Below are 26720 nucleotides of genomic sequence, written 5' to 3'. Positions count from 1 at the left end.
TTGGCATGGCAAAGAACTTATTGCTACTGAGTTAATATTCAAAGTTGTTACCTGAGAATATAAATGACTTGTAGATGGTCTGAATATTGAGCTTTTAAGAGGTAAAAATTGAATGCATGAGAACTGATTGCTACTGACTTACATCATTTTTTTTATAGTACAATACTTGTGACTGGACAACTGAACAGTGACATCTGAACCAATGACAATTCAACCCTATCAACAGTGGTGTTCCATATGGCTCTGTCCAATCACCCACTCTCTTCCTGTTATCCATCAATGATCTTCTTTCCATAACAAACTGTCCTATCCACTCATACGCTGACGACTCCACTCTGTATTATTCAACTTCTTTCAACAGAAGACCCTCCCAACAGGAATTGCAAGACTTCAGACTGGAGGCTGCAGAACACTTAACCTCAGACCTTACTATCATTTCTGACTGGGGTAAAAGGAGCCTTGTGTCCTAGCTTCAATGCCTCAAAAACCCAATTTCTCCACCAAACACCTATCCCCTATTCTTCAAAAATACTCAGCTGTCACCTTCTTCTATACTAAACATCCTCAGAATATCCTTAACTCAAAATCTAAACTAGAAACTTCACATCTCTTCTCTCACTAAATCAGCTTCCTCGAGTTGGGCGTTCTGTATCGTCTCCGCCAGTTCTCCAACGCACAGTTGCTATCCAGGTAAATCTTAGGAATAGCGGCTCCTAGTGGGTGCGCGTTTAGGGCACGGTGTGGTGGTAATTACAACATTTCTAGCACGTACGACGGGGTTTTGACAAGCGGACAGGCGTGTTTATGTCACAAGGGTGTATTTTTCCACGCTGGCCTCACGATTTCTTCCAAGTCGATGGACGATGAGACTGTGAGCTCCAGGGTGAAGAAAGGGAAGAGCCTGCGCGGAAAAAATACACCCCTTGTGACATAAACACGCCTGTCCGCTTGTCAAAAGTTCAAAACCCCGTCATACGTGCTAGAAATGTTGTAATTACCACCACTGCCCTAAACGCGCACCCGCTAGGAGCCGCTATTCTTAAGATTTACCGCTATCAATATACGGGGACCTTGGCCGCCCTCGTATGGAGTATGCATCTCACGTGTGGGGGGCTCCACTCACACAGCTCTCTTTGACAGTGTAGAGTTTAAGGCTCTTCGTCTCATCAACTCCCCTCCTCTTACTATTAGTCTTCTACCTCTTCAATTCCGCCGCCATATTGCCTCTCTATCTTCTATCGATATTTTCACGCTGACTGGTCTTCTGAACTTGCTAACTGCATGCCTCCTCCCCTCCCGCGGCCTCGCCGCACACGACTTTCTACTCCAGCTCATTCCTTTACTGTCCAAATCCCTTACGCGAGAGTTAACCAGCATCTTCACTCTTTCATCCCTCATGCAGGTAAATTCTGGAACAATCTTCCTTCATCTGTATTTCCTCCTGCCTACGACTTGAACTCTTTCAAGAGGAGGGTATCAGGACACCTCTCCTCCCGAAATTGATCGCTCTTTCGACCACTCCTCTGAACGCTTCTTACAGGAACAGTGAGTAGCAGGCGTTTTTTCATTAATGCTTCCCCTTTTTTTGCCCTTGAGCTGTTTCCTCTGCTGTAAAGAAAGTGGACAATTCAAACAGATGAGAAATGAATCAGTGACAAGGATTAAAAATGATTGAGAAATGAAAATATATTGAGAAACATTTACTCCTTCTTTTTCTTAGCCAGCCTTTAGGCCGACACTTTGGATTGTTCGTATGACGCACTCACTCAGATGGAAAACAACAACCGGAAGTGGAAGTAGAGAGAAACTTTTTTGGTAAATGCGTTGATGACTGCAGTTTGAAGATCTGTAAGGAATTTTGCAGGTTGCAGACCAGGCCTGGTTGAGAGGAGGATGTCAATCATCCTTGTGTACGTGGCTTTTGTTTGGAAGAAAAAACATACACAGGGAGGACAGCTGCTGCCGACTTTGAAGTGTATGGAGTAAAGCGGACAGAAGAAAATGGGTGTAGTTTAGAACACTGCGTCCCACATCAATCCAAACTGTACCACTGCCGTAAAGACAATGTTGATATCACTCATGCAGATGATGCGGTCAACATCATCCACTACATAATCGTGCAAAACTATTTCTTGATGCTTTTGAGGAATATCGAAGTGTCTGGAGCGGGGGATTTCACGTGCACTCTCGCAGCGCTGACACTTTCTTCTTACTAATCATTCTAATGATGACTTTCGTGGTAGTCATTGCAGGACGCCATCAGTTACAGAAGCTGAGGCATTCGCCTCAGAATTTCTCACATTGCCAGCCAAGCCGACAAGCCATCGCCAAATGAGTGCTGTGTGTTCCCCCTGCTGGACTTGAGCAGTTAGTGGATCGTCAAAATAAGTATGAGCACCGAGCTCCTTGGTCACCCTGTCCCGTTCTGCTTGCATACAACGGCTGTACCTGTACATACGATAATGACGCCATCGCCAGTATGAGATTCTTGGAGTCATCCAACGATCTCTTCTCCTTTCAAAGTATTCCTGCCCGGGATTTGTGAAGAGCGATTTCACACTCTCGGTGCTCCCATACTGAAGAGACATTTATTTAAGGTGTAGAGTAGTGAAGGTGCGGTGAAAGACGGGCACAGACTGACGACCACGAAGGAGTAAACAGGCAGACAGCATAGTTCAAGTGGTTCGGTTGTCCGAATACACTCGTGAGCACTTTCAGTCCGGTACAACACGTTACTTCATTCAACAGACGGTATTGGCTGTGGACGCAGCATCACACGCGGCTACCCGTTGAACCATCAAAGAGGTACTTTTCCTAGTGAACTCTGTTCTTTTATCTGCATCGGGATTCCGAAATGAAAGACATTGTTTGGGACCAAATGTCCATACACGGACCTGCTGGTCGGGAAAAATATATTTCATCTATTGCTCTTAGGTTTTAAGGTTTGCGTCTATGTATGGTATGTATGACCACTGAGTGCCGAATGTCCGCGGACCCGTATCTACCCCGTGAACAGACCCATACTTGCCAAAGGCAACATGAGACGTTTCGTCTCATGAATATTTCGTTCATGGCTGCATTTTGCTTTGCAGCATTTCTAGTATAATTTAATTTGATGTAAGAAAGGTATTATTTCTGTAGGTGTGGTTATTTCGATTGGTCTTAAATTAAGTGTTTTACACACACGGTGTTGCAGTAGACAACACCGAAACTGTAAAAAGTTGGTGAACAAAGGGTAAAGCTTGCGAACTGATGGCCAACACGGTTTAGTCACGAATTTATTATATTTTTCTTCTTCTTTTGATTATTATTATGATTAGTATTATGATCACTATTATTATTACTATTATTATTATTATTATTATTATTATTATTATTATTATTATTATTATTATTATTATTATTATTATTATTATTATTATTATTATTATCCATAATATTATTATTATCATCATCATCCGATATGCTGCTTCGTTTAATTTAATGGTTCAATTGTCTATTGGTTCAGTTGTAATTGATTATGCTAAGTTGTAATTGATCATGTAATTGATTATGCTGCTTCGTTCAATTTAATGGTTCAATTGTCTATTGGTTCAGTTGTAATTGATTCAGTAGTTGTTGGTTCGATAATGTCCTAAAACCGCTGTGGATTGAGCAAATAGGGGCTAACTACCACTTGGCTATGGTGGCCCCTAATGCTAAGGGCTGGTTAGAATGGTTAACACAGAGAGGACTCAGGGTATCCAGAGGGTGAACGGCTGACCTGGCTCGGGTCTGCAGTGGACCTGGTGGCGGGGCAGAGAGGGGTAGGTGGTGGCGGTGGTGGTGGTGGCCTCTTCCAGGTCTAGCGGGGTGGCAACCATCTCGGTATTGGCTGAAGGGAAGTCAGCAGCCAAGTTAGCCCAAATGGCCGCAAAGTTTTTGTTCATTCCTGCTATAAACCGAGTAAACCAGACCGAAAAGGAAAAGAAAAAAACAAGAATTACTACCTACAAACCCGAAGCACGTGACTGATACATGCAAAAAAATGATCAAGATTAAGTTGTGCTCCAAAAATGAACGTAAGCAAAATGGGAGAGGAATGGAGGCGCCTAACACAGTGTTGTCCAAGGCGAGTGACCGGCGACGTTGAGAAGGGCTCAGAGAATTTAATGAATAGAAAAAAAATCATACTGTCATGTTGTCTGCCTTTGTGAATCAGCAATGTGATGGATGGGTGCAGCTGTACACTCCAATTCACCTTCAGGAAACACCAAACATTCAATAAGTTTATTTCTAGTTTGGTCGTGAAGTTGTCAACCAAGAAAATATAACGTTGGAATATCTTATGTCCTTTCCTCAATCTGCTTCTGTGAGATCTCTTTCTCTGCGATAAGTACTGCACAGTCAAAGCAGAGAAAGTCTGGAGCAAAACCTCAGAGGTGCAGTTGTCACAATCTTCTCGAATGGCAAAGATAACAATACATATCAAGTTTACATTAAACAGTGAGCTTCAAACGTTTTGTTTTGGTTTATTGTTTAGTACTCAAACTGTGACGATATTTATTGACATTATTATTTGATCGGTTGGCATTTCAAATAATTAAACTTGTTTAATTGATGATCGGGGCACTTGAAGATAGGTTGAGAAGGTACAGCACGAAAAAGTTTGGACAACACTGGTCTATCACACCGGTGAGATGCAGCGTGTGAGCAGTGAGTCTGGACAACGTGTCTTAATTAACATGACCCCCACCGCCCTCACCTCAGACCACTTGAATGAATTTCCTCGTCACAAAATACTTCAACTTTCATTTCTAGTGAGTCAACCTTTCAGGTCTCCCCGGCTGGTGCCTGACTTCTGGTGGCAAGGTTTTGAATGTAATTTTTATATATTGAAAGATGTTTTTAGGACAAAACTCATGGATATCTTGGTCTCAAAAATTTTTCAATTAAACTTATTCAAGGAGCTCTTGCTGAATTTAGGACAGTGAGTGCGTAGGCTGTGATTTAATGTCTGTTGTCCTTCTCAGGCAATCTACGTATGGGTGTTTAAGTATGCCACAGAAAACGAGACAATCTTCTTCCTGACAGTTGGTGATGTGGTTTGCTAAGACCAGACTGCTGACACGTGGGGACATCTCCTGCCTCATGCTGACTATGTCATGCTGACGCCATGCAACAGTGTCAGCCAACCCCGCCCACTAAAGGACTAATCCCCAACATGTCTAGAGTGGATGGAGGACACTGAGCTAACTTTCTGGCAAAATATGCACGTAATAAAGGGGACAGAGTATAAAACTATCACTGGAGGGAGCGGGGCACGGCATGCAGTGGAGGTCCTTGCTAAGCTACCCGGGGCGGCACGGGTCTGGGGCTCCGGCAAAACGGGGTCGGGACGTCAAGTTTTACCTACGATGGAGCGGCAACCGCGGGTGGGTGGGGGGGTCAAGCTTAGGGCAGTGTTGAAAGGTCCCAATACTCATGACAAATACGTAACGAACGACTTTGACCTGAAATTTCTACTCATACAAATGAAATGAATTACGACGAAGTGTATGTTTTGAGGCTTAAGCGAACACACACACACACACACACACACACACACACACACACACACACACACACACACACACACACACACACACACACACACACATTGAAGCTCGTAAATGTGTATTCCAGATTGGTGTTATAATATACAAATGTTTATGATTTTCTGTCAAGTGATGAGTCCTGATTATTAATGGGATGGTTATTATGCTTACTAGAACCTTTCGCACTGCTGCCTAGAGTTAAAACACAGATAGAGAACAGAAAACATTAAAACACATAAAGAGTTCATTAAAGGACAGACACGTTATTAGTACTCGTGAGAAATATTAAACACACAGAGAATATTAGCAAAACGATGAAGGTCATTATAAGACTAGCAAACAAGGAAGTGCACCAAAACACTTCAACAAAAAGAACTTAAACGTAAAAAAATATTAACAGGAATGTCACTCATATAATTAAATACCCATAAGAGAAAGAATGTATGTTGAAGTAATATAAATTTGCTCAGAAATGAAACAACATAACAACACAAACAAATAAATCAAATCATAACACAGGCGCCTAAAATACACCTTGAATGAAAGAGAAAACAATTATGTAAAACTGTAAAAGACAAACCAACCCAAAAACCAACCAAATAACATGATGAATTACTAAAACAAACAAGAAACAAACAATATAACAAACATTACATCATACCGTAGAAACTCGCGTAAAAGTTTAATTATTTTATTAAGAACAAGTTTAAAGGGTCAGATTTAAAACTGGGTACGACTTCCACGGGAGGTTACTACCACTACCACTACTACTACTACCACCACCATTACTACTACTACTACTGCTACCACTACTACTACCACACCATGGCTACTACTACTACTACTATTACCAGGACTACTACTACTACTACTACTACTACTACTATTACTACTACAACTACTACTACTACTACTACCAAAGACCCCTTTCCTCCCATGGTGAACACGCTGGCTTTAACCTCCTCCAGAAGATTGGAGTTAGCATCTCAAGTTACCGTGTACCGATAACATCGATCTTCGCGTTAACGTGTTTGCCAGGGCAGGAAGGGGAAAATCTTCCAACACCTTCCCGTTGGCGCCACCGTCGACAGATTACTTTCCAATAGGAGTGGAGCATCTTACCATGTATAAGATCTTTGGTACTACTACTACTACTACTACTACTACTACTACTACTACTATCAACTTTTATACGAGTTTTTAAGACAAAAGACTTATAGTGAAAAATATTGAACACAAACACACACGCAAAGAAACACACACAAACATATCCAGAAAGTAGAAACAAGAGGATAAAAGAACGAAGTAACACACACACACACACACACACACACACACACACACACACACACACACACACACACACACACACACACATTCGAACACAAACATTAAGGGATACGGGCTGACTCAGGCCTCGGCACCGCTTACCACCGAGATCTGGCCAGACACTCGACACGTTCCAGATGGTTGGGTCGAGGTTGTTGAGGCCCTCCACGTTGAACACCACATCCTCGATGATCTCTGGCTCCTCCGTCGTTTCCCGAAGCCTGCAGGAGGGGCGGAAAAAGTAGGAAGAGGAGGAAAGAACAGGAGGGAAGAGGGGAGAAGGAAGGACAGGGGCAGGAGGGAAGAGGAGAGAGGAAAGGAGAGGTTAGGAGGGAAAACACGGAGAGGGAAGGAAGAGAGTGGAAATGATAGGAATGAATGGGAGAGGAAAGGAGAGAGGGTTGAAATATTTAGGAGAGAACATATGAAAAGAGAGGACAGAAAGAGCGTTCAGAGGAGAGGAAGGAACAGAAGGGGGAGCAGGAGGGAAAAGGAGAAGGAAGGGATATTTGGGAGAGAACAAATGCAAGGAGAGGGCAGGAGGAGAGAGGAAAGGAGAGAAAGCAGCAAGAAAAGACGGGGAAGGGGGAGTATAAGAGAGGAAAATGAAGATGAAAGGGAAGAAAAGAAGGCAAAGGAGGAGTGTATAGGAGAAAGAAGGTGAGAGAAGGATACGTAAAGATATGAAAGAAGACAATGAGAGAAGACAATGAGAGGAGAGAAGGATAACAGAGTAGGGAAGACAAGAAGGCAATGGATGAGTGTATAGGAGACAAAAGGTGAGAAAAGGATACATAAAGATATGAAAGAAGACAATGAGAGGAGAGAAGGATAACAATGTAAGGAAGAGAAAAAGAGGAGATATTAAAGCAAAAAAGAGGGAGATGTAATAACAGAGGAGGGAAAAGGAAGGAAGGAAGGACGACATGAAAATGATGAAGGGAAACAAAGGAGGACAAAAACAAAGAACAAAACAAAAGAAACAAAAAAACAAGATCGGATAAAGAAAAAAGGGTGAAGGAGAGTGAGTGTCCATTACTAAACACTTTGAAATATATCATCTAAACCTCCTTATATAAACCATTCTCCAACTTATCTAATGGTAAAGAAGACAGCCCAAGAGCTAAAAAGAAAATAATAGCCAATGAAAATGAAAAAAATGACCTTATATATAGAAAAAAGAAAATAATAGCCAATGAAAATGAAAAATATGACCTTATATATAGAAAAAAGAAAATAATAGCAAATGAAAATGAAAAAAATGACCTTATATATAGAAAAAAGAAAATAATAGCAAATGAAAATGAAAAGAAAACGACCTTATATATATAGAAAAGAGAAAATAATAGCCAATGAAAATGAAAAACATGACCTTATATTTAGAAAAAAAAATAATTGCCAATGAAAAAGAAAAAAATGACCTTATATATAGAAAAAAGAAAATAATTGCCAATGAAAAAGAAAAAAATGACCTTATATATAGAAAAAAGAAAATAATAGCAAATGAAAATGAAAAAAATGACCTTATATATAGAAAAAAGAAAATAATTGCCAATGAAAAAGAAAAAAATGACCTTATATATAGAAAAAAGAAAATAATTGCCAATGAAAAAAAAAATGACCTTATATATAGAAAAAAGAAAATAATAACAAATGAAAATGAAAAAAATGACCTTATACATAGAAAAAAGAAAATAATAGCCAATGAAAATGAAAAAAATGACCTTATATATAGAAAAAAGAAAATAATAGCCAATGAAAATGAAAAAAATGACCTTATATATAGAAAAAAGAAAATAATAGCCAATGAAAATGAAAAAAATGACCTTATATATAGAAAAAAGAAAATAATAGCCAACAAAAGTGAAAAAAAAAGATCTTATATATAGAAAACATCCACAAATACAGTAACAAACGCCGGCAAGAAAATAAAAAAAAGGCTGCAACTACATAATAAAAAAACCCTGCAAGAATATACCACAGAAGCTCCTAATACCTATAAGAGCAAGGAAATAAAAAAAAAGCCCATCAATAAACAAGGAAACAACCCGTCAGTATATACCAGAAAACCTCCTTAATATTACACCAAAGAAATATCCTGACGAGACGTACTTGAGGAAGGGGCAGCAGTGGTAGGCGTAGGAGAGGGTGAGGCGGCGGACCATCGGGAAGTGCTCGGGCCCGGGGAACTCGCGGAGGAAGCGGTTGTTGTGTACCTTGATGGACACGACTTTCTCCAGCCCGCGGTGAGGCAACTCCGGGAAGCTGTTGTTGCCGAGGTTGCTGAAGGAGGGAAGAGTGGTCACGTTTATTGGTGCCGATGTTAAAGCTGCTACAAATGGGGCCGTACTTTTAATCGTATCGGGCTACTATTTTCCAAGACCACAGGGAAAGAACGAAGAGTTATAACGTTATTGCCTCCGATGTTAAAGCTGCTACAAATGGGGCCGTACTTTTAAACGTATCGGGCTACTATTTTCCAAGACCACAGGGAAAGAACGAAGAGTTATAACGTTATTGCCGCCGATGTTAAAGCTGCTACAAACAGGGCCGTACTTTTAAACGTATCGGGCTACTATTTTCCAAGACCACAGAGAAAGAACGAAGAATTACCACGTTATTGCTGCTACAAATAGGGTCATACTTTTTAACTTATCGGGCCCCCATTACAAACTATTTTCCAAGCCCACAGAGAAAGAATGATCACGTTATTCCTACTCATGTTAAAGCTGATACAAATAGGGTCATACTTTTAAGCGAATCGAGCTCCCTTTCCGACTATTTTCCAAGACCACGGGGAAGATGAACCAGGTGATCATAGGTCTTTTTTTCTGTTCATGGCGCAGAGGTCATGCACAACTATCACCAAGATCTCAAAACAGTCCATGAAAACCCCAGCAAGTTCTAGGAGAGGCTTTTCAAACTGGTGAACTGAGGTACCGATGAGTTTAAGAATACGAACTTTTTATTATTATTAAGTAGAGGAAACAGTTCAAGGAAAAAAAGAGGGAACAATAATGAAAAAAAGCCCTCTATTAAAAAAAAAAAAAAAAAAGCCTGAAACAGTTCAAGGGCAAATAAAAAGGAAACAAAAATGAAAAAAAAAAAGCCCGCTACTCAAAACTGACATACTGCAACTACTACTATTGCTTTTGCTACTACTACTACTACTACTACTACTACTACTACTACTACTACTTTGCCGTTACGAACACTACTACTGCTGACAATCCTACTATTACTCCTATTAGGTATTTTTTGAGTTTGCAGGCGCTTCAATATACTCCGGATTCCTGCATAACAACACCTGCCGCCTAATGAACACCTGATAGCTATTGCCGTAATTCCATAACTCCCAATTCAAGCCATTTACAAGTCCATTACAGGGCTATAAATAAGTTTGTGATGCGCTCTCTCTCTCTCTCTCTCTCTCTCTCTCTCTCTCTCTCTCTCTCTCTCTCTCTCTCTCTCTCTCTCTCTCTCTCTCTCTCTCTCTCTCTCTCTCTCTCTCTCTCTCTACTACTACCACTACTACTACTACTACTACTACTACTACTACTACTATTACCACTACTGAGTGTGCACAATACCCACACTTCCTCGAGGTTGTGCAGCGGCACGAAGGCCTCCGGATGGATGCTGGTAATCAGGTTCCCCTCCAGCTGCCTGTTGGAAGAGACACGATGGCCGTCACTCCCCCGAGGCGCCCAATTCAATTACCTTTATCGTATTTCAGACACAATAGATAAAGTATACAGGCTACTCGGGGTTATTATTAAAGAGGATGAGAGGAAGAGGAATGGTGGAGATGGAGGAGAGGATAGAAGGATGTGTGTGCGTGTGTGTGTGGTTAAGGAAGTATTGTGGAAGGCAGTGAGCGTTAAGGAAAAAGAAAATGGGAACTGAGAGGGTAAACAAGAAGGAAGTTAAATGAAAACGAAACTATCAAGAAAACGCACAAAGGAGAAGGAAAGGGTAGAAATATTTAGGAGAGAACATATGAAAGGAGAGGACAGAAAGAGAGTTCAGAGGAGAGGAAGGAACAGGAGGGAAAAGGAGAAGGAAGAAATATTTGGGAGAGAACAAATTACAGGAGAGGGCAGGAGGAGAGAGGAAAGGAGAGAAAGTAGCAGGACTCGTCACTCAAGAAAAAGAGAAAAAGAATATAAGGAAATGGACCAAGAAAACGCAAATGTGATGCTTGTATGAAAAAAAAGATAAAAGAGTTAAGGTTGTCTCTATAAACGCAAATGAAAAAAGATAAAAAAAGTTTGCTAGAAATGAAAATGACAATTATAAACAGGCCATGTAGCTATCAGGCACAACAAATACAACAACGTAACACACACACACACACACACACACACACACACACACACACACACACACACACACACACACACACAGATACACGTCAAACTTCAATTTTTTCCAACACTTTTTATTAAGGGCAAGTTTAGTGGGTAGACATTTCATAGATTCTACTTTCCTTGGGGTTCGAACTTGCTACCCATCACAACCAGGGAGACGCGGTTCAACCTGAGATCAACTTTTACCTGTGCACAAAGGGTAACCGGAGAGGCGTATACAGACAGACAAACACAAGCGCGGTCCACTCACAGCATCTGCAGTCTCTCGAGGCCCACGAATGTTCTATTCTGGATGGCTGTGACGACGTTGCCCTGGAGGAGAAGGTCTTGGAGGTGGGAGAGGCCAACGAAGCCCCCAGGACGCAGCACACTGATGTTGTTGTGGCTCAGGTCGCTGCGGGGACGAGGGGGAGAAAGGGTGATGGTATGAAGAGGGAGAGAGATGTATAAGAGGGAGAGAGATGGTAAGAAGAGGGAGAGAGATGGTAAGAAGAGGAAGAAGAAGAGATGTTAAGAAGAGGGAGAAAAAGAGATAGTAAGAAGAGGGAGAGAGAGACAGTAAGAAGAGGGAGAGGGAGAGAGATGGTAAGAAGAGTGAGAAAGAGAGATGGTGAGAAGGGAGAAAAAGAGAGATAGTAAGAAGAGGGAGAGAGATAGTAAGAAGAGAGATGGTTATAAGAGGAAGAAAGAGAGATAGTAAGAAGAGAGAAAGAGAGATAGTAAGAAGAGAGATGGTTAGAAGAGGGAGAGAAAGAGAGATGGTAAGAAGAGGAGGTAGTGAGGCGTTAACAGGAAGGGAAAAATGCATAAGGGGATAAAAAGGAAGTTAAAGAAGGTTAGTGAGTAAAGGAAAGAGAGAGTTAATCATTTCCTTGTAGATTCTTGCTATGAAATCCACAGACACGCCTCCTCCTCCTTCTCTTATTCTTTCCGTTAATGTCATTACTACGATTGCAACTACCATTATTAGTCACTCCAGATAAAAAATAGTACACAGGAACACACACACACTCCTAGTATTACGCCTCCTCCGACTCCTCCTCCACACCTGCTATTGTTAATGTCATCTCTACGGTTACAATTACCATTATCAATCACTCCAGGTAAATGAACACAGGTAGACACACACATATTCCTATCACTCCTCCTTCTTCTCTACTTCCTTTTTCTGCTACTGTTTCTACCATCACTTCTACTGCATTACCATTATTAGTAACTCCAGACAACTAACTATCCATGTATTCACACACTATGAAAAGCCACACATACTCCCAGTCTTACTCCTCCTCCTCCTCCTCTTCCTTCTGCTACTTCTACTACCATTACTACTACTACTACAATTGCTTCTACTGCCATTACTACTACTAAAATTGCTTCTACTACCATTACTACGACTACAATTGCTTCTACTGGCATTACTACCACAATCACCAGTCACTCCAGGTAAGTACACAGGTGAGACTTACACGAGACGAAGGTGCCTGCAGCCGCTGAGGTAAGGCTGCTCCCCGATGCGGTTCCTCTGAAGGTTCCTGCAACACAACAACACAAGCGTCTTTCACTAACATCAACACTCTTTCCCGCAACACCCTGTCAATTTTTTTTCAGTGATATTCTCGTAAAAAAATTTATTACGTATAGGATTCAAGCGTTTCCTCTTTTATTATATTTTCTTCTTGTGACTGATGTTTCTATTTGTATGATGCGTTGAAGATAAATCTGTGAGAGTTACATTGCTTCCCTTCGTTAACAGCCACTCGCTGCCACACTCATTCCTATTACTGACGTGGCTCAACTCAACCTCCTTCTTTCTCTTCTTCCCAATCTTCATCCTATCAAGCACCTCTTCCTTATTACCTTTCTTTCAGTACGTCCTCAACTTCCTCCTTTCTCTCCTTCCCAATCTTCATCCCTATCAAGCATCTCTTCGTTATTTCCTTTCTCTCTCTCAGCACATCCTCAACGTCCTCCTTTCTCTCCTTTTCAGTCTTCATCCCTATCAAGCACCTCCTCCTTATTACCTTTCTTTCAGTACGTCCTCAACCTCCTCTTTTCTCTCCTTCCAAATCTTCATCCCTATCAAGTACCTCTTCCTTATTTCCTTTCTCTCCCTCTCAGTACATCCTCCATCCTCTTTGGTCTCTCGCACATTCCACACCTTCTTTTCACCCCCTGAAGCCTCTCATATCCTCACTTCCTTCCTCTGCATCCTCTTCACAAACTAGGTTACGTTTCACAGTTCTCATATGCCTCCTTTCTCCCTTTCCTTAAGTTCCTCATATCCTTCTTTTCTATCATTAACCCATCTTTCCAGTTCCTCTTTTCCCTTTTCTCTTTAAGCTCTCCATATCGTCCCTCTCTATCATTGCCACATCTTTGCCCATCCTCTTTCCTTCCTCCCCTTCCCCTGCAAAGACCTGGTGTCCTTACAAGCTGCGGAGGAGGGGCGTGGTGGTGCACAGGTCTTCAGGCACTGCTGTGAGGGAGGAGCGGTCTATCCTCAAGTCCTCCAGGCTGTGAGTGCCGTTCAGATCCGGGAACTCCTGCAGCTCCTTAGACTCCTTCAGGATCCTGCAGAAAATAGGGTTTGGAGGGGGGGAGAGTGGTTGAGGGAGGGTGTAGTACGGTTTTGTGGAATGATGCATCTGTATGGTGTTAGGGAAGCGTATGGGTTAAGTAAAATAATAGATGCTGATAAAGGTATAAATTAATAATGACTCCTCTTCAAACTTGCCAAATAACTTTAACAAAAAATAATGGATAGTTGCAAATATGAGATGCAACTAACTATAACATACCGCATACAAAGGAAAAAAGGGCACACACACACACACACACACACACACACACACACACACACACACACACACACACACACACACGTACAGCTTGGTGAGGGCCGTCAGGTTGGAGAAGGCTCGGTGATGGACCGTACGAATTGGGTTGAATTGAAGGGTAACCTCTTGGAGCCGCTTCAGCCCCGCCAGCGCCTTTTCCGAAACATAGGACAGCCGGTTGTGGCCCAGGAGCCTTTGGGGAGGGGAGAGAACGAGCATAGTCACACTTGTATTAGGGTATGTTTGTAAGCTCATTACCACCACTGCAGTTTGTATTTATACCGGGAAAATAAACTTGTCTGGTACTGAGTAATAAAAGTGATGTAGCATAAAAAATAAGGAATATAAGTCAGCTATGTCTTTTTTTACAACAAAGGAGACAGCTCAAGGGCACAAAAAGGTAAACAATAATAAAAAAAAAGCCCGCTACTCGCTGCTCCCAAAAAGAATCCAAAGAGGTGGCCAAAAGAGAGATTAAAACACATTCTTTACTTGACGAGATGTAATTTTCCTTCCTTAGTTCAATTCCTTGGTTTGCTTTTTTATTTTGTTTTCACTGCTGAGCACTAACTAGTCAGAATGGCGCGTAGAAATTAAATATTATATCAACTCTAAAAGCTACAAACATTGGCTGCCATTTACACGGTACTTATTCTTTTTTGGACTCACAGTTGTCGGAGTTTTGGGCAGTGAGGAACCACCGGCGGCATCTTGCTGAGGCGGTTCTGCTCCAGGTTTCTGAAAGGTGTGGAAGGTGCAGGTGAGGGGAGGGGTGTGTTAGATATCCTGTGGACCATTAGTTACCGGTACAAAACCCTCTATTGTCCTTAGTCTGTCTTGTCTTGCTCGGTGTGTATCTACCACTGCTATCACGCTGCTATCACTACACTGACGTACATATAGCATTCAGGTTTTATAATTACGGTACTTATATTTAAAACTACTATATCATGATTGAGTATTGAGTAAAGTTAGTGACATGACTGAAGCGAACTGGGGAAGGGAAGAAGGGTGAGTGGGAATCATGCACGGCGAAGAGAGAGAGAGAGAGAGAGAGAGTGACATGACGTACATATAGCATTCAGGTTTTATAATTACGGTACTTATAATTAAAACTATTATATCATGATTGAGTATTGAGTAAGGAAGTGACATGATTGTAGCGAACCTTCTTATTATTATTACAGTTATTCCTGCGCCAACATTCCGATTGACTTATTAGCAGGCCAGCATCTCCTTCAGTGGTTCCTTATTGCTCTGTTTACCATGACAAGCACTGCAGCATTTCCGGGTGTGTGCCTCCCCTCCCCTCCCCCTCCCCCTCCCCCCAGACACCCTACCTGACCCTCCCCTCCCCTTCCCCCCAAAACACCCTACCTCACCCTCCCCTCCCCTTCCCCTCCAAACACCCTACCTGACCCTCCCTTCCCCTTCCCCCTGAAATACTCTATCTGACCCTCTCCCTCATCTCCCCCCCCCCCCCACCCTTCCCCGAGACACCCCACCTGCTGTCACATCCTTTACACCAAGTACACATAAATGTCATCTCAGCATGCTAATGCGATCACTATGCATTATTAATATGTGCCAACTCTCTCTCTCTCTCTCTCTCTCTCTCTCTCTCTCTCTCTCTCTCTCTCTCTCTCTCTCTCTCTCTCTCGTGCTGTATTCGCTATGTAATGTCCATGTAAGTCCCATCTCACCTTAACAATGCAATCACTCTGAACTAGTATATATTCTCCCTCTCAATTAAGGTGGTAACATTAAACAAGTCGAAATGACGGACACTTGTAATGGTTTCAGATGCGAGCACACAGTAGCGTCGACGGTGCTAATAACGCTTCGCAAAATTACATATACCAATACGCCAATGTTATACTCACAGGATCTCGAGGTTTTTCATTCTGATGAAGGCTTTGTCCTCCACGGTGCTGATGTTGTTGTGGTGCAGTGACCTGGGGAGGGAAAGAAGGGTTGGTGGCAATCATGGACGGGGAAGGGAGAGAGTGACATGACTGAAGGGGGCTGGGGAGGAAATGCGATGAGCTTACGACATTCAAGGAGGGGAAGGGGAGGAAGTGACGTGATTGAAGCGATCTAGGGAGGTAAAGAAGGGCCAGTGGAAATCATGGACGGGGAAAGGAGAGAGTGACATGACTGAAGGGGGCTGGGGAGGAAATGTGATGAACTTACGACATTCAAGGAGGGGAAGGGGAGGAAGTGACATGATTTGGCGTGAGTTGGGAAGGAAGAGGGAAGTAAAATTTTGGGGTGTAAGAAGGAGAAAGGACAGCGAGTGACATGATGAAGGAGGAGCTGAGGTTGTGTTTTTCTGTACCGAAGCTCATGTTCTTTACAATTTATTTTTGCTCCGGTTTCCTCATGTTTATAGTGTTACTGGTGAACTGTCTGAATATATTTAACACTTGAACGCTGATGAATGGGCGGAGGAGGAAGGGGACAAAAGGAACAAGCGATAATATGAGAAAACAAGAGACTATTTTCCAGACATCACCCGTTCAGTTCCTCGTATTTTCTGAGTATTTATTTTCCTGCAAACAATAACACCTGGAAATACAGAACCAGAGAAGTGCAGGGATAACGAAAGAGAGAAAGGGGAGTCGTAAGAAAGACAAAGTGAAAACAACAGAGCGAAAAAGATAGAGAAGGAAGGGGACAACCTCGTATTTTCTGAGTATTTCTTTTCCTGCAAACAATAACACCTGGAAATACAGAACCAGAGAAGTGCAGGGAAACAGAAAGAGAGAAAGGGGAGCCGTAAAAAAAGATACAGAAAACAGAGCGAAAAAGATGGAGCTAAACTTTTCCTCGGCTCCTCGTCCCGTCTCCCAATATTGATTCCCAGTCGGTGATGCAACGGGCAACATGTCACGGTCCGTCTGGCTCTGGGTTTATATATATGCGTCTGGGCCCGTGTCTGCCGCCGCCGCCGCCGCCGCTCCCCCCCCCATTCGACCCAAAAACATCACCACCACCACCACCACCACCAATAACAACAACGAAGACAACACCAGGCGCCATGCAAGAGGACGAAGAGGAAGAGGAGGAAGGAGAGCCTCACTATTTAATTATGAGCTACACAGTGAGGAAGGAAATGCGACACGGATGCCTCCTTCTCTTCTTCCTTTTCTTCTTTTTCTTCTTCTTCTTCTCCTTCTTCTTTTTCTTCATCATCCTCTTATTCTTCCTCATCCCCTTCTTTTCCTCTTCTTCATTTCCTTTTCTTCTTTTTATTTTTCCTCGTTTTCTTCTTCCTTCTTTTTCTTCCTCTTCTTCTTCTTCTTCTTCTTCTTCTTCTTCTTCTTCTTCTTCTTCTTCTTTTTCTTCTTCGTTCTCTTCCTCGTCCCCTTCCTCTTCTTTTTCCTCTTTCTCTTCTTTTTATTCATTTACCTAATTTTTCTTATCTTTTCCTCATTTTCTTCTTTACATGTTTTCTTCTTCTTCTTCTTCTTCTTCTTCTTCTTCTTCTTCTTCTTCTTCTTCTTCTTCTTCTTCTTCTTCTTCGTTCTCATCCTCGTCCCCTTCCTCTTCTTTTTCCTCTTTCTCTTCTTCTTTTTATTCATTTACCTAATTTTTCTTATAATTTCCTTATTTTCTTCTTCACCTGTTTTCTTCTTCTTCTTCTTCTTCTTCCTCTTCTTCTTCAGGTCAGTGTTGCCTTTTAGTCTTTTACCGCAGTCTTCTTTTCTCTCCAGCATTTAATCTCCATTCCTCGTTACTTTATCTCTTCTCTTAACTTCCAGCTTTCAACTAAAACTGTTTTCGTGTTGCAATCTTTTACTGCATATTTCCGACTAGCATGTAAATCCCAGAACACAACTTGGCCCTGTCCTGCCCATTCTTCCTTCCTTCCGCTCTTCCCTTCCTTCCTCCCCCTTACGACCTCAATGCTTATCTTCTGCATGACGAAACCACCAAGATGTAATCACGAAAAGAAGGAGGACAAAAGAGAAAGAAAACTGCAACTCCATATCCCTTCCTTTCACGTGGTTTAGCTCAAGAAGTGGCGGCAGCAAGAGTCTTTCCCGCAGAGTAAGGTCCATATTCTTAAACATATTTGGCACGGTTTCCTATGAGTTCTGGGGAGCTGTGGGCATTTCCATGGGTGGTTTAATGACCCTGGTGGTAGTTTGACCCTTCTTCTGTACCACGAACTTGAAAAACAGTCATAAAAACACGATTGATCTCCTTTCTGGCCTTTGGAAATAGTTGATGTAAGAGGCGAGAGGGTCTGACCCTGGAGGTAGTTCGACCCTTCTTCTGTACCACGAACTTAAAAAAACATAAAAACACGATTGATCTCCTTTCTGGCCTTTGGAAATAGTTGATGTAAGAGGCGGGAGCGTCTGATATTACGGACCGAAGATTGAAGCCTCCACTAGAGTTACTATCCCGAGTGCCAAGAAGTAGGACGGTCTTTAATGCCTCAATGCGGGTCCTTCTTCTGCATCCTCCTCCTCATTCTGTATAGCTACCACTTCTTCCTCTTCCTGCTATTCGTTACGGCCTCTCTTTCCTCCTCCTCCTCCTCCTCCTTCTCCTCATTCTGTCTATCCCCCATCTCCTTCCCTTTCTCCGCCTCCTGAATCTGTTCCTTATTTTCCCTTTCCGTCTGCTTTTCCTGGCAACCTCCTCCTCTCCTCCTCTCTGGTGTCATATCTTCTCCTCGAAACTCCTCCTCCTCCTTTTCCTTCTCTCACTCCTTCCCTACATTCTTACAGCTCCTAGTTTACGTCCTCTACTTCATCCTCTCTCTCCTCATTCTCGTTCTCATGTTCGTACTCAAGATTTTTTTTCGGTAACCTTTTTCTCATTCCGTTTTCTTCTTCTGCCACAGCGCCTTGTTTATTGCTCCTCTTCTTCTTCTTCTTCCTCCTCCTCCTCCTCCTCCTCCTCCGATTTCTCACCACCCTAGAGTCCCAGCGGGTAGGCTACTCACAGGATCAGCAGGTTGTGCAGGCCACGCAGATCACCGTCCTTCAGCGCCGACAGCCTGTTGCTTGCGATGTTCCTGTACAGAGAAGGCGATGGAGACTTAGTGTGTGTTGTGGCCTCGGTGTGCTGTTACGTGTGTACTGTTATGTTATTGTTATGTTATTGTATTGTTGTGTATTATGTTATTGTATCGTTGTGTATTGTTGTTATTGTATGCCTGTGTTTCATGTGAAGTGGTCTAATCTTTGTGTTGTGTGTTTCATGTGATGTGGTTTGGTCTTTGTGTTTCTGTGTTGCAAGTGATGTGGTCTAATCTTTGTGTTGTGTGTTGCAAGTGATGTGGTCTAATCTTTGTGTTGTGTGTTGCAAGTGATGTGGTTTGGTCTTTATGTTTGTGTTGCATGTGATGTGGTTTGATCTTAGAGTTTCTGTATATAAAGTGATGTGGTCTGATCTTAGAGTTTCTGTATATAAAGTGATGTGGTCTGATCTTAGAGTTTCTGTATATAAAGTGATGTGATCTGATCTTAGAGTTTCTGTATATAAAGTGATGTGGTCTGATCTTAGAGTTTCTGTATATAAAGTGATGTGGTTTGATCTTAGAGTTTCTGTATATAAAGTGATGTGATCTGATCTTAGAGTTTCTGTATATAAAGTGATGTGGTTTGATCTTAGAGTTTCTGTATATAAAGTGATGTGGTCTGATCTTAGAGTTTCTGTATATAAAGTGATGTGGTTTGATCTTAGAGTTTCTGTATATAAAGTGATGTGGTTTGATCTTAGAGTTTCTGTATATAAAGTGATGTGGTCTGATCTTAGAGTTTCTGTATATAAAGTGATGTGGTCTGATCTTAGAGTTTCTTTATATAAAGTGATGTGGTCTGATCTTAGAGTTTCTTTATATAAAGTGATGTGGTCTGATCTTAGAGTTTCTGTATATAAAGTGATGTGGTCTGATCTTAGAGTTTCTGTATATAAAGTGATGTGGTTTGATCTTAGAGTTTCTGTATATAAAGTGATGTGGTTTGATCTTAGAGTTTCTGTATATAAAGTGATGTGGTTTGATCTTAGAGTTTCTGTATATAAAGTGATGTGGTCTGATCTTAGAGTTTCTGTATATAAAGTGATGTGGTTTGATCTTAGAGTTTCTGTATATAAAGTGATGTGGTCTGATCTTAGAGTTTCTGTATATAAGGTGATGTGGTCTGATCTTAGTATGGCATGCAAAGGAATTTTTCTGCTACTGGCTGCATCTCTTTAGACTTTAATGTGGCAACAACAATAACCTCATGCAATAATATGTACAATCTTTCATGTTAATGTGCTCTAACTTTGGCGTGACATGCTTTGCTTCTCTCTCTCTCTCTCTCTCTCTCTCTCGAACAAGCCTACTTAACAGCGCCGTAAAGCAGGACAAACGAACGAACACACTACACGTTTCCTTACAGCGTCTGCAGTCCGTTGAGGGAGGTGAGGGAGGGGGGCAGGGTGGCGAGGGAGTTCTTCTCGAGGGAGAGTTCACGAAGACCCGACGGCAGATCCACTTCCTCCAGGGACGAGAGGGAGTTGTCATCCAAGTGTCTGGCGGAGGAGGAGGGCGAGGGCGTTAAGGATGGAGAAAGACAAGAAATGCGGACGTCTGGGAATGCAACGAAGAAGGATGAAGACGAGGGTAGGAGAGGGCAGAGGGAGTTGTGTGCAAGTGTCTGGTGAAGGAAGAGGGAGAGGACGTTGAGATGCAGAAGGAGACAGAGGAAATGAGTGAGTCTGGGAATGGAAAGAAGAAATGGAGAATGAAAACAAGGATAACAGAGGCTAAAGATATAATTAATTGGAGTGGAGGAAGAGGAGGAAGACGTTTAGGATGCATAAGAAGACAGAGGAAATGAGTGAGTCTGGGAATGGAAAGAAGAAATGGAGAATGAAAACAAGGATAATAGAGAATGGAGGCAGAAGAAATGCGGAAGTCGGGGCATACGATGAAGAAATGGGGAATAAAAACAAGGATAACAGAGAATGGAGGGAGTTGTATACGAACGTCTGGTTGAGGAAAAGGGAAAAGGGATTGAGGAAGCATAAGACGACTGAAGAAATGCGCGTCTGTGAATGCAACGAAAATGAGAACGAGGATAAGAGAGGATGTAGGCGATGTATACAGGCGTCTGATGGTGAAAGAAGAAGAGGTGACGGAGGAGCTGGTGGGCGTTAGAGACACACAGGAAAGGAAAGCGAGGGAATTCATGATTGTGAGCAACGTTGCCAGATTGTCGACCTCAGCTTTCTATGTTTGCCGATTTCCGACCCAAAAACTGCCTCCTTGACCCCAATAGCTGCCTTCATATAAAGTTATCGTTAAAATGGTTAATTATTGGTGTTTTTTGGCGATAGCTATGGCTCAGAAACCGGTAAATACGAGGCTCTGAGTACGATAATCTGGCAACGGTGCTTGTGAGTGGAAAGGAAGAATGAGAAAGAGAATGAGAATAGAAGGAGGAAGATATGCGTAGGATGAAGCTTCAGATTGGGGACATAAAACTACGGGGAAGTGTAACAAGGACAGCAGAGAAAGGGGAGAAACTAGCTCACTGAAAAACATAGCAACAGAAAAAAATAAATAAAACAACGTATAGAAATAAACTGGATATTAGGGACTGAGAAAACTGGAGAAACAGAGTCAAGGAACAAAGAAGAAAGCAGCGAAGCGTGGAGAATAAAACGTTGGAGGAAGAGGAGGAGGAGGAGGAAAAGGAGAAACAGGGAAGAAGCAAAAGTGTGTAGAGAAGAAACACCTTCGGAACATAGAAAACTGGGAGAAAAAGAAAGGAACAAGAGAGAAAAAAGAAGCAATTAAATAAATGAGAAGCAAAGGATGATGATGATGAAGATGAAGAGAAAAACGAGAAAGAGGAGAGTATTACGAGTGAAAGAAGGAAGGAGAGGATAAAGAAGAAAATTTACAAGAGAATGAGGGCAGGGGGGTAAAGAGAAGCAACCATGAGGAGAGTTGGAAGCAAAGGAGGAGAATGATGAGGAGGAGGGAGGCAAGAGTGAGAGGGAGAGGAGAGTGTTGAGAGTAAAAGAGTGGAGAGAGGACTACGTGCACGAGAGAGGGAGGTATAAAGTTTGAAGGAGTCACGGGATGGAGGGGAAAAAGAGGGGAAATTAGATAAGCTTGAGAAGGGGAAGCGACAGAGGGTTCCTAAGAGGCTGGGAGATGCGAGAGGAATTCCTTGAACGTGAGAAAGTAAAGAGAAGAGAAACGAAGAGAAGACGAGCAAAATAAAGGAAGGAAAAAATAACAGAAGAAAAGAAAAGAAAGGAGAGAAAAGGTAAATAAAATAGAAGGGAAGAAAAGAAAGTAAATGAAATGAAATAATAAGAAAAGAGAAACAAAACGAGAGAGAGAGAGAGAGAGAGAGAGAGAGAGAGAGAGAGAGAGAGAGAGAGAGAGAGAGCCAGGTAAGCAAAGGTGAAGACAGGAAGGTGAAAAACTGACAAAATGTGAAAATACAAACCTGGGACTTTATCACTCGCAACACAGAACCAAGCTAATACGGGAAGCAAAAAGAGGAGGGTGTGAGAAGGCTGAGGGAGGAGAGATGAATGTTCAAGTCGAGGTTTTAAGAGACAGGAAGGTAAAAGCTATGACAAAACAAAATATATATCAGAACACAGCATAAACAACACACAATAAAGCAAATACAGAAAGCAGAGGGTAGGAGGGCGTCAAAAGGGGAGTGTGTGACCAGGAAAGCCAAGGTTAATAAAAAGGGAGGGCCAAAACTATGCAGAACTCGCGGACATAAGTTATATTGTAGTTAAAGGAGAAAACAAACAACAGAGTAAATACAGAAAGTGGAGGGGGAAGAGAGCGTCAAGAGGATAGAAGGATGCTTGGCCAAGTAAGCCGAGGTGAAGAGGTAGGGAGGTGAGGACTAGGACAAAAATGTAAACACACACACACACACACACACACACACACACTATAGAGAATAGAGAATGTCAGCTTGTCTCTAACATCATTTAAATCAACAAGTACAACTACTTCTACCACATGTAGTAATGCAACGACAACGGCAACTAGTTCTACTACTACTACTACTACTACTACTACAGCTACTATAACTGGAACTACAACAACTACAAATTCTAAAACTTCAACAATGATAACAACAACAATAACAACTACTACTACTACTACTGCAACAGCTCCTATAACTGCAACAACACTTACAAATTCTACAACTTAACAATGATAACAACAACAACAACAACAACAATTACTACTACTACTACTACTACTACTACTGCTACTACTACTTCTACTACTTCTACTACTACCAGAAATTTATGAGCTTCAGTAACGAGAAAACTATAAAAAGAAATGACAAAACGCAAATCATACCGTCAACAAAATAGCAAGAGACACTAGAGTGAAATACAAGGGTGAACTATGCCGCCTCGTAAATAACAACAACAACAACAACAAAGGGAGAGAACGAAATCAAAGGAAGAAGGGAAAAGGAAGAAGGAGAAGGAAGGATAGAAGAGGACAATGGTAAAGGGAGACAACAACAACAGCAACTACAACTACCACCACTACATCAACAACAACAACAACAACACCTACAGCAACAGTCCCAAACAGCAGCCATAACCACAACTTCAACTGACCCCCTAACTGAGCAGCGAATCGGACGACACAAAAATGGTCTTAAACTCCACCGAGAACAGAGTCGGAGGAAGTGGAGGGAAGAGGAAGGAGGGAGTAACCACCGCCTCTATGGGCCATTAAAACTCCTCCACCTCGGATAATGTGGACACAAACTGCACTGAAGCGAAGGAGCAAGATGGGGAGGGAAGGTGGAGGAGGTGGAAAGATATTACGAGGAAAGTGGAGTAAGGAAGAGAACCAAGAGTGTTTAAGAATGAAGCTCAATGTGAATTTTATGCAGAGATAACTCACACGATGAAAAGAAGTAATAAGATGGCGAGGGAGAGGTGGAAGAGAAGAGAGAAAGGGGAAGGATATGGACTATTGAAAGGAGACTTGAGTGTTAAGAAATGCTACTTAAGGAAAAGAAGGGAAAGAAAAGAACGGGAAAAAACACACGAAATAAAAATAGAAAATGGAAAGAGGAGAGAAAGAGGAAGGAAATGGACTATAGAAAGGAGACATGAGCGTTAAGAAATGCTTCTTAAGGAAATTTTATGATGGAATAACTCGAAAAGAAGGGAAAGTAAAGAACGGGAAAACACACACGAAATAAAAATAGAAAATGGAAAGAGGAGAGAAAGAGGAAGAAAATGAACTATAGAAAGGAGACATGAGCGTTAAGAAATGCTACTTAAGGAAATTTTATGATGGAATAACTCGAAAAGAAGGGAAAGTAAAGAACGGGAAAACACACACGAAATAAAAATAGAAAATGGAAAGAGGAAGGAAATGGGGTATACAAGAAAGACATGAGTGTTCAGAAATGCTACTTAAGTAAATGATGAGACAACCAGTGCGAGGAAAAGAAGGGAAAACGTAAACAACGGGCTTAACACATGACATAAAAAAAATGTTGTAAAAAGGGAAGGCACGAGAAGCGAAGGGCGAGGAGCTAGAGGATTGACAAAGGATGTGAATGAAAGAATAACTACACAAGGAAGGAGGATGATGACGCAGGAGGAATGTAGATAAACAAAGGATTCAAAAACTCATCTTGTTATCCAGTGCGGCGGAAAAAGTATTAGCGAGAGAAAGGAGGGAGAAGAGGGAGGTAGAGGAGGAAAAATGCAAGAAAATAGTATTAGTAGAGCGCGTAGGCGAGAAGAAGTATGCAAAGAATTGAAATGAAATAGAGAAGGAATGAATGAATGAAGGAAGGAAGGGAATAAGAGAACCAAGAGAAAATTATTAGCTGGAACAAAAAAGGAGGAGGAATAAGAAGAGTAATAAAAGGAACCAGAAGAAAGGAAAGGAAGCACAAAATCAAAAGAATATTAGTATGAACCTGATGGAGGAAGAAAACGAGAAATAGGAGGAAGGAGTGGAGCTAGAAGAAAGAAGGACATACGAGGAATAAAAAAAGGAAGGCAAAGTCAAATGGAATAGAAGAGGAAAAGGAAAAAAAAACAGACAAAAAGAAGAGTATGAAAGAAAAAAAGGGAGAGTGGAAGAGAAGGAGCCATAAGAAAAGAGAAGAAAGGAGGAGGGAAAGGAACCAGAGGAAGGAAGGAGGGCAAAGTGGAAGAGAAGGAGCCATAAAAAAGTAAAGAAAGGAGGAGGGAAAGAAACCAGAAGTAGAAAAGACGAGAGAAAAAAAAAACAAGAACCTGAAGAAAGAAGGATGCAAGAGAAAATAGGAGGAAACATGTAAGAACAGGAGACACAACAAAAGGAAAAGAGAAATGAGAAGAGAAAAAAAAGGAGAAAAAGCGTCGGGAAAAGAACTATAAGAAAGAAGGAGGGCAAGGCAATAGGACCACGAGGGGGGCATTAGTAGGATCTATGGGGCAGGATAACTTACAGGACTTCAATCTTAAGGCTGTGGAAGGCTCCGGGTGCTATCCTTTGAATCCGGTTACTGCTGAGGATTCTGAAAGAGGCAATAAAGAGTTACATAACCTTAGGAAAACACGAACATCCATTCTCTCTCTCTCTCTCTCTCTCTCTCTCTCTCTCTCTCTCTCTCTCTCTCTCTCTCTCTCTCTCTCTCTCTCTCTCTCTCTCTCTCTCTCTCCTCTTTTCGTTCGTTTTGTTTCTCTTTTCTTATTATTTCATTTAATTTACTTTCTTTTCTTCTATTTTATTTTCCTTTTCTCTCCTTTCTTTTCTTCTGTTATTTTTTGTTCTTTTATTTCTCTCTCTCTCTCTCTCTCTCTCTCTCTCTCTCTCTCTCTCTCTCTCTCTCTCTCTCTCTCTCTCTCTCTCTCTCTCTCTCTCTCTCTCTCTCTCTCTCTCTGTACCACTTTGCTCCATACTTTCTTTACTCTTCATCTATCTAATCTCCTTCTCTCTACACCGTCTTCGTATCATCATCCTTCGCCTCCTTTGCCTCTGTTCTCCCTCCTCGTCGCAGGTTGAGGACGCACACCAGCCTCAAACAAATGAATTACGATTTATTAGCAAACCTAATTTATCATGCGAATATAAGGCGATTAAATTCTCAGTCTGTTGTACGTGACGGCGATGAAGGATTAACCGGAGCCAAAAATATCCTCATCATTGTCGTCGTTTGATCATCTGTTTATATTAGGATTGAAAAACTTGATAGGATGAAAAAGCTTGATATTTCTGCATTTTTTTTTCTGTAGTTTCTTCTTTTGTTTATATGATCCATTGTAATAAAAAGTTGACAAATCCACTTATCTTTCCTCTTTTGTTCTTATTGTATTCGTTGCTTAGCGCTTTTTTTTGCTTCGTCATGATTCTCTTCGATAAGCAAAACCCTAAAGACATCATATTAGTTTTTGAAGCTTACACTGACATTTTAATCCTCTTTGCACGGCGGTGACTCACTAAGAAGGATCATGACGCAAGCAGTTAAGGAAAGAGTGTGTTCAAAAGATGTGTTAGTAATTGAGTTAATCCTTGCGACATATATGACCCTGACCTTTGTGCTCTCTCTCTCTCTCTCTCTCTCTCTCTCTCTCTCTCTCTC

At 41.8% G+C, this 26720-nt stretch overlaps 1 protein-coding gene across 4 annotated transcripts in view; it reads right to left on the bottom strand.

Moving 5' to 3' along the window:
* The window catches only part of LOC127000362 (leucine-rich repeat-containing G-protein coupled receptor 5-like), a 176376-nt gene that overhangs the window by 5878 nt on the left and 143778 nt on the right, over positions 1 to 26720 (bottom strand). For 2 of the 4 annotated variants that reach the window (XM_050863996.1, XM_050863994.1), the window contains 13 exons: positions 25587 to 25655; positions 20515 to 20649; positions 19073 to 19144; positions 15996 to 16067; positions 14782 to 14850; positions 14162 to 14305; positions 13706 to 13846; positions 12742 to 12807; positions 11526 to 11669; positions 10500 to 10571; positions 9018 to 9188; positions 7008 to 7126; positions 3764 to 3934 (listed from right to left, as the gene is read on the bottom strand). In XM_050863996.1, the coding sequence (XP_050719953.1) occupies positions 3764 to 3934; positions 7008 to 7126; positions 9018 to 9188; positions 10500 to 10571; positions 11526 to 11669; positions 12742 to 12807; positions 13706 to 13846; positions 14162 to 14305; positions 14782 to 14850; positions 15996 to 16067; positions 19073 to 19144; positions 20515 to 20649; positions 25587 to 25655 (1445 nt within the window). The remainder of the gene's footprint in view (positions 1 to 3763; positions 3935 to 7007; positions 7127 to 9017; positions 9189 to 10499; positions 10572 to 11525; positions 11670 to 12741; positions 12808 to 13705; positions 13847 to 14161; positions 14306 to 14781; positions 14851 to 15995; positions 16068 to 19072; positions 19145 to 20514; positions 20650 to 25586; positions 25656 to 26720) is intronic. The other 2 variants (XM_050863997.1, XM_050863998.1) reach the window with 2 other exon arrangements.

The sequence above is a fragment of the Eriocheir sinensis genome, chromosome 18, assembly GCF_024679095.1.
Source record: "Eriocheir sinensis breed Jianghai 21 chromosome 18, ASM2467909v1, whole genome shotgun sequence".
NCBI classification, from domain to species: Eukaryota; Metazoa; Arthropoda; class Malacostraca; order Decapoda; family Varunidae; genus Eriocheir; species Eriocheir sinensis.
The sequence above is the reverse complement of the archived record's forward strand: the minus strand, read 5'-3'. Positions and strand labels throughout refer to the sequence as shown.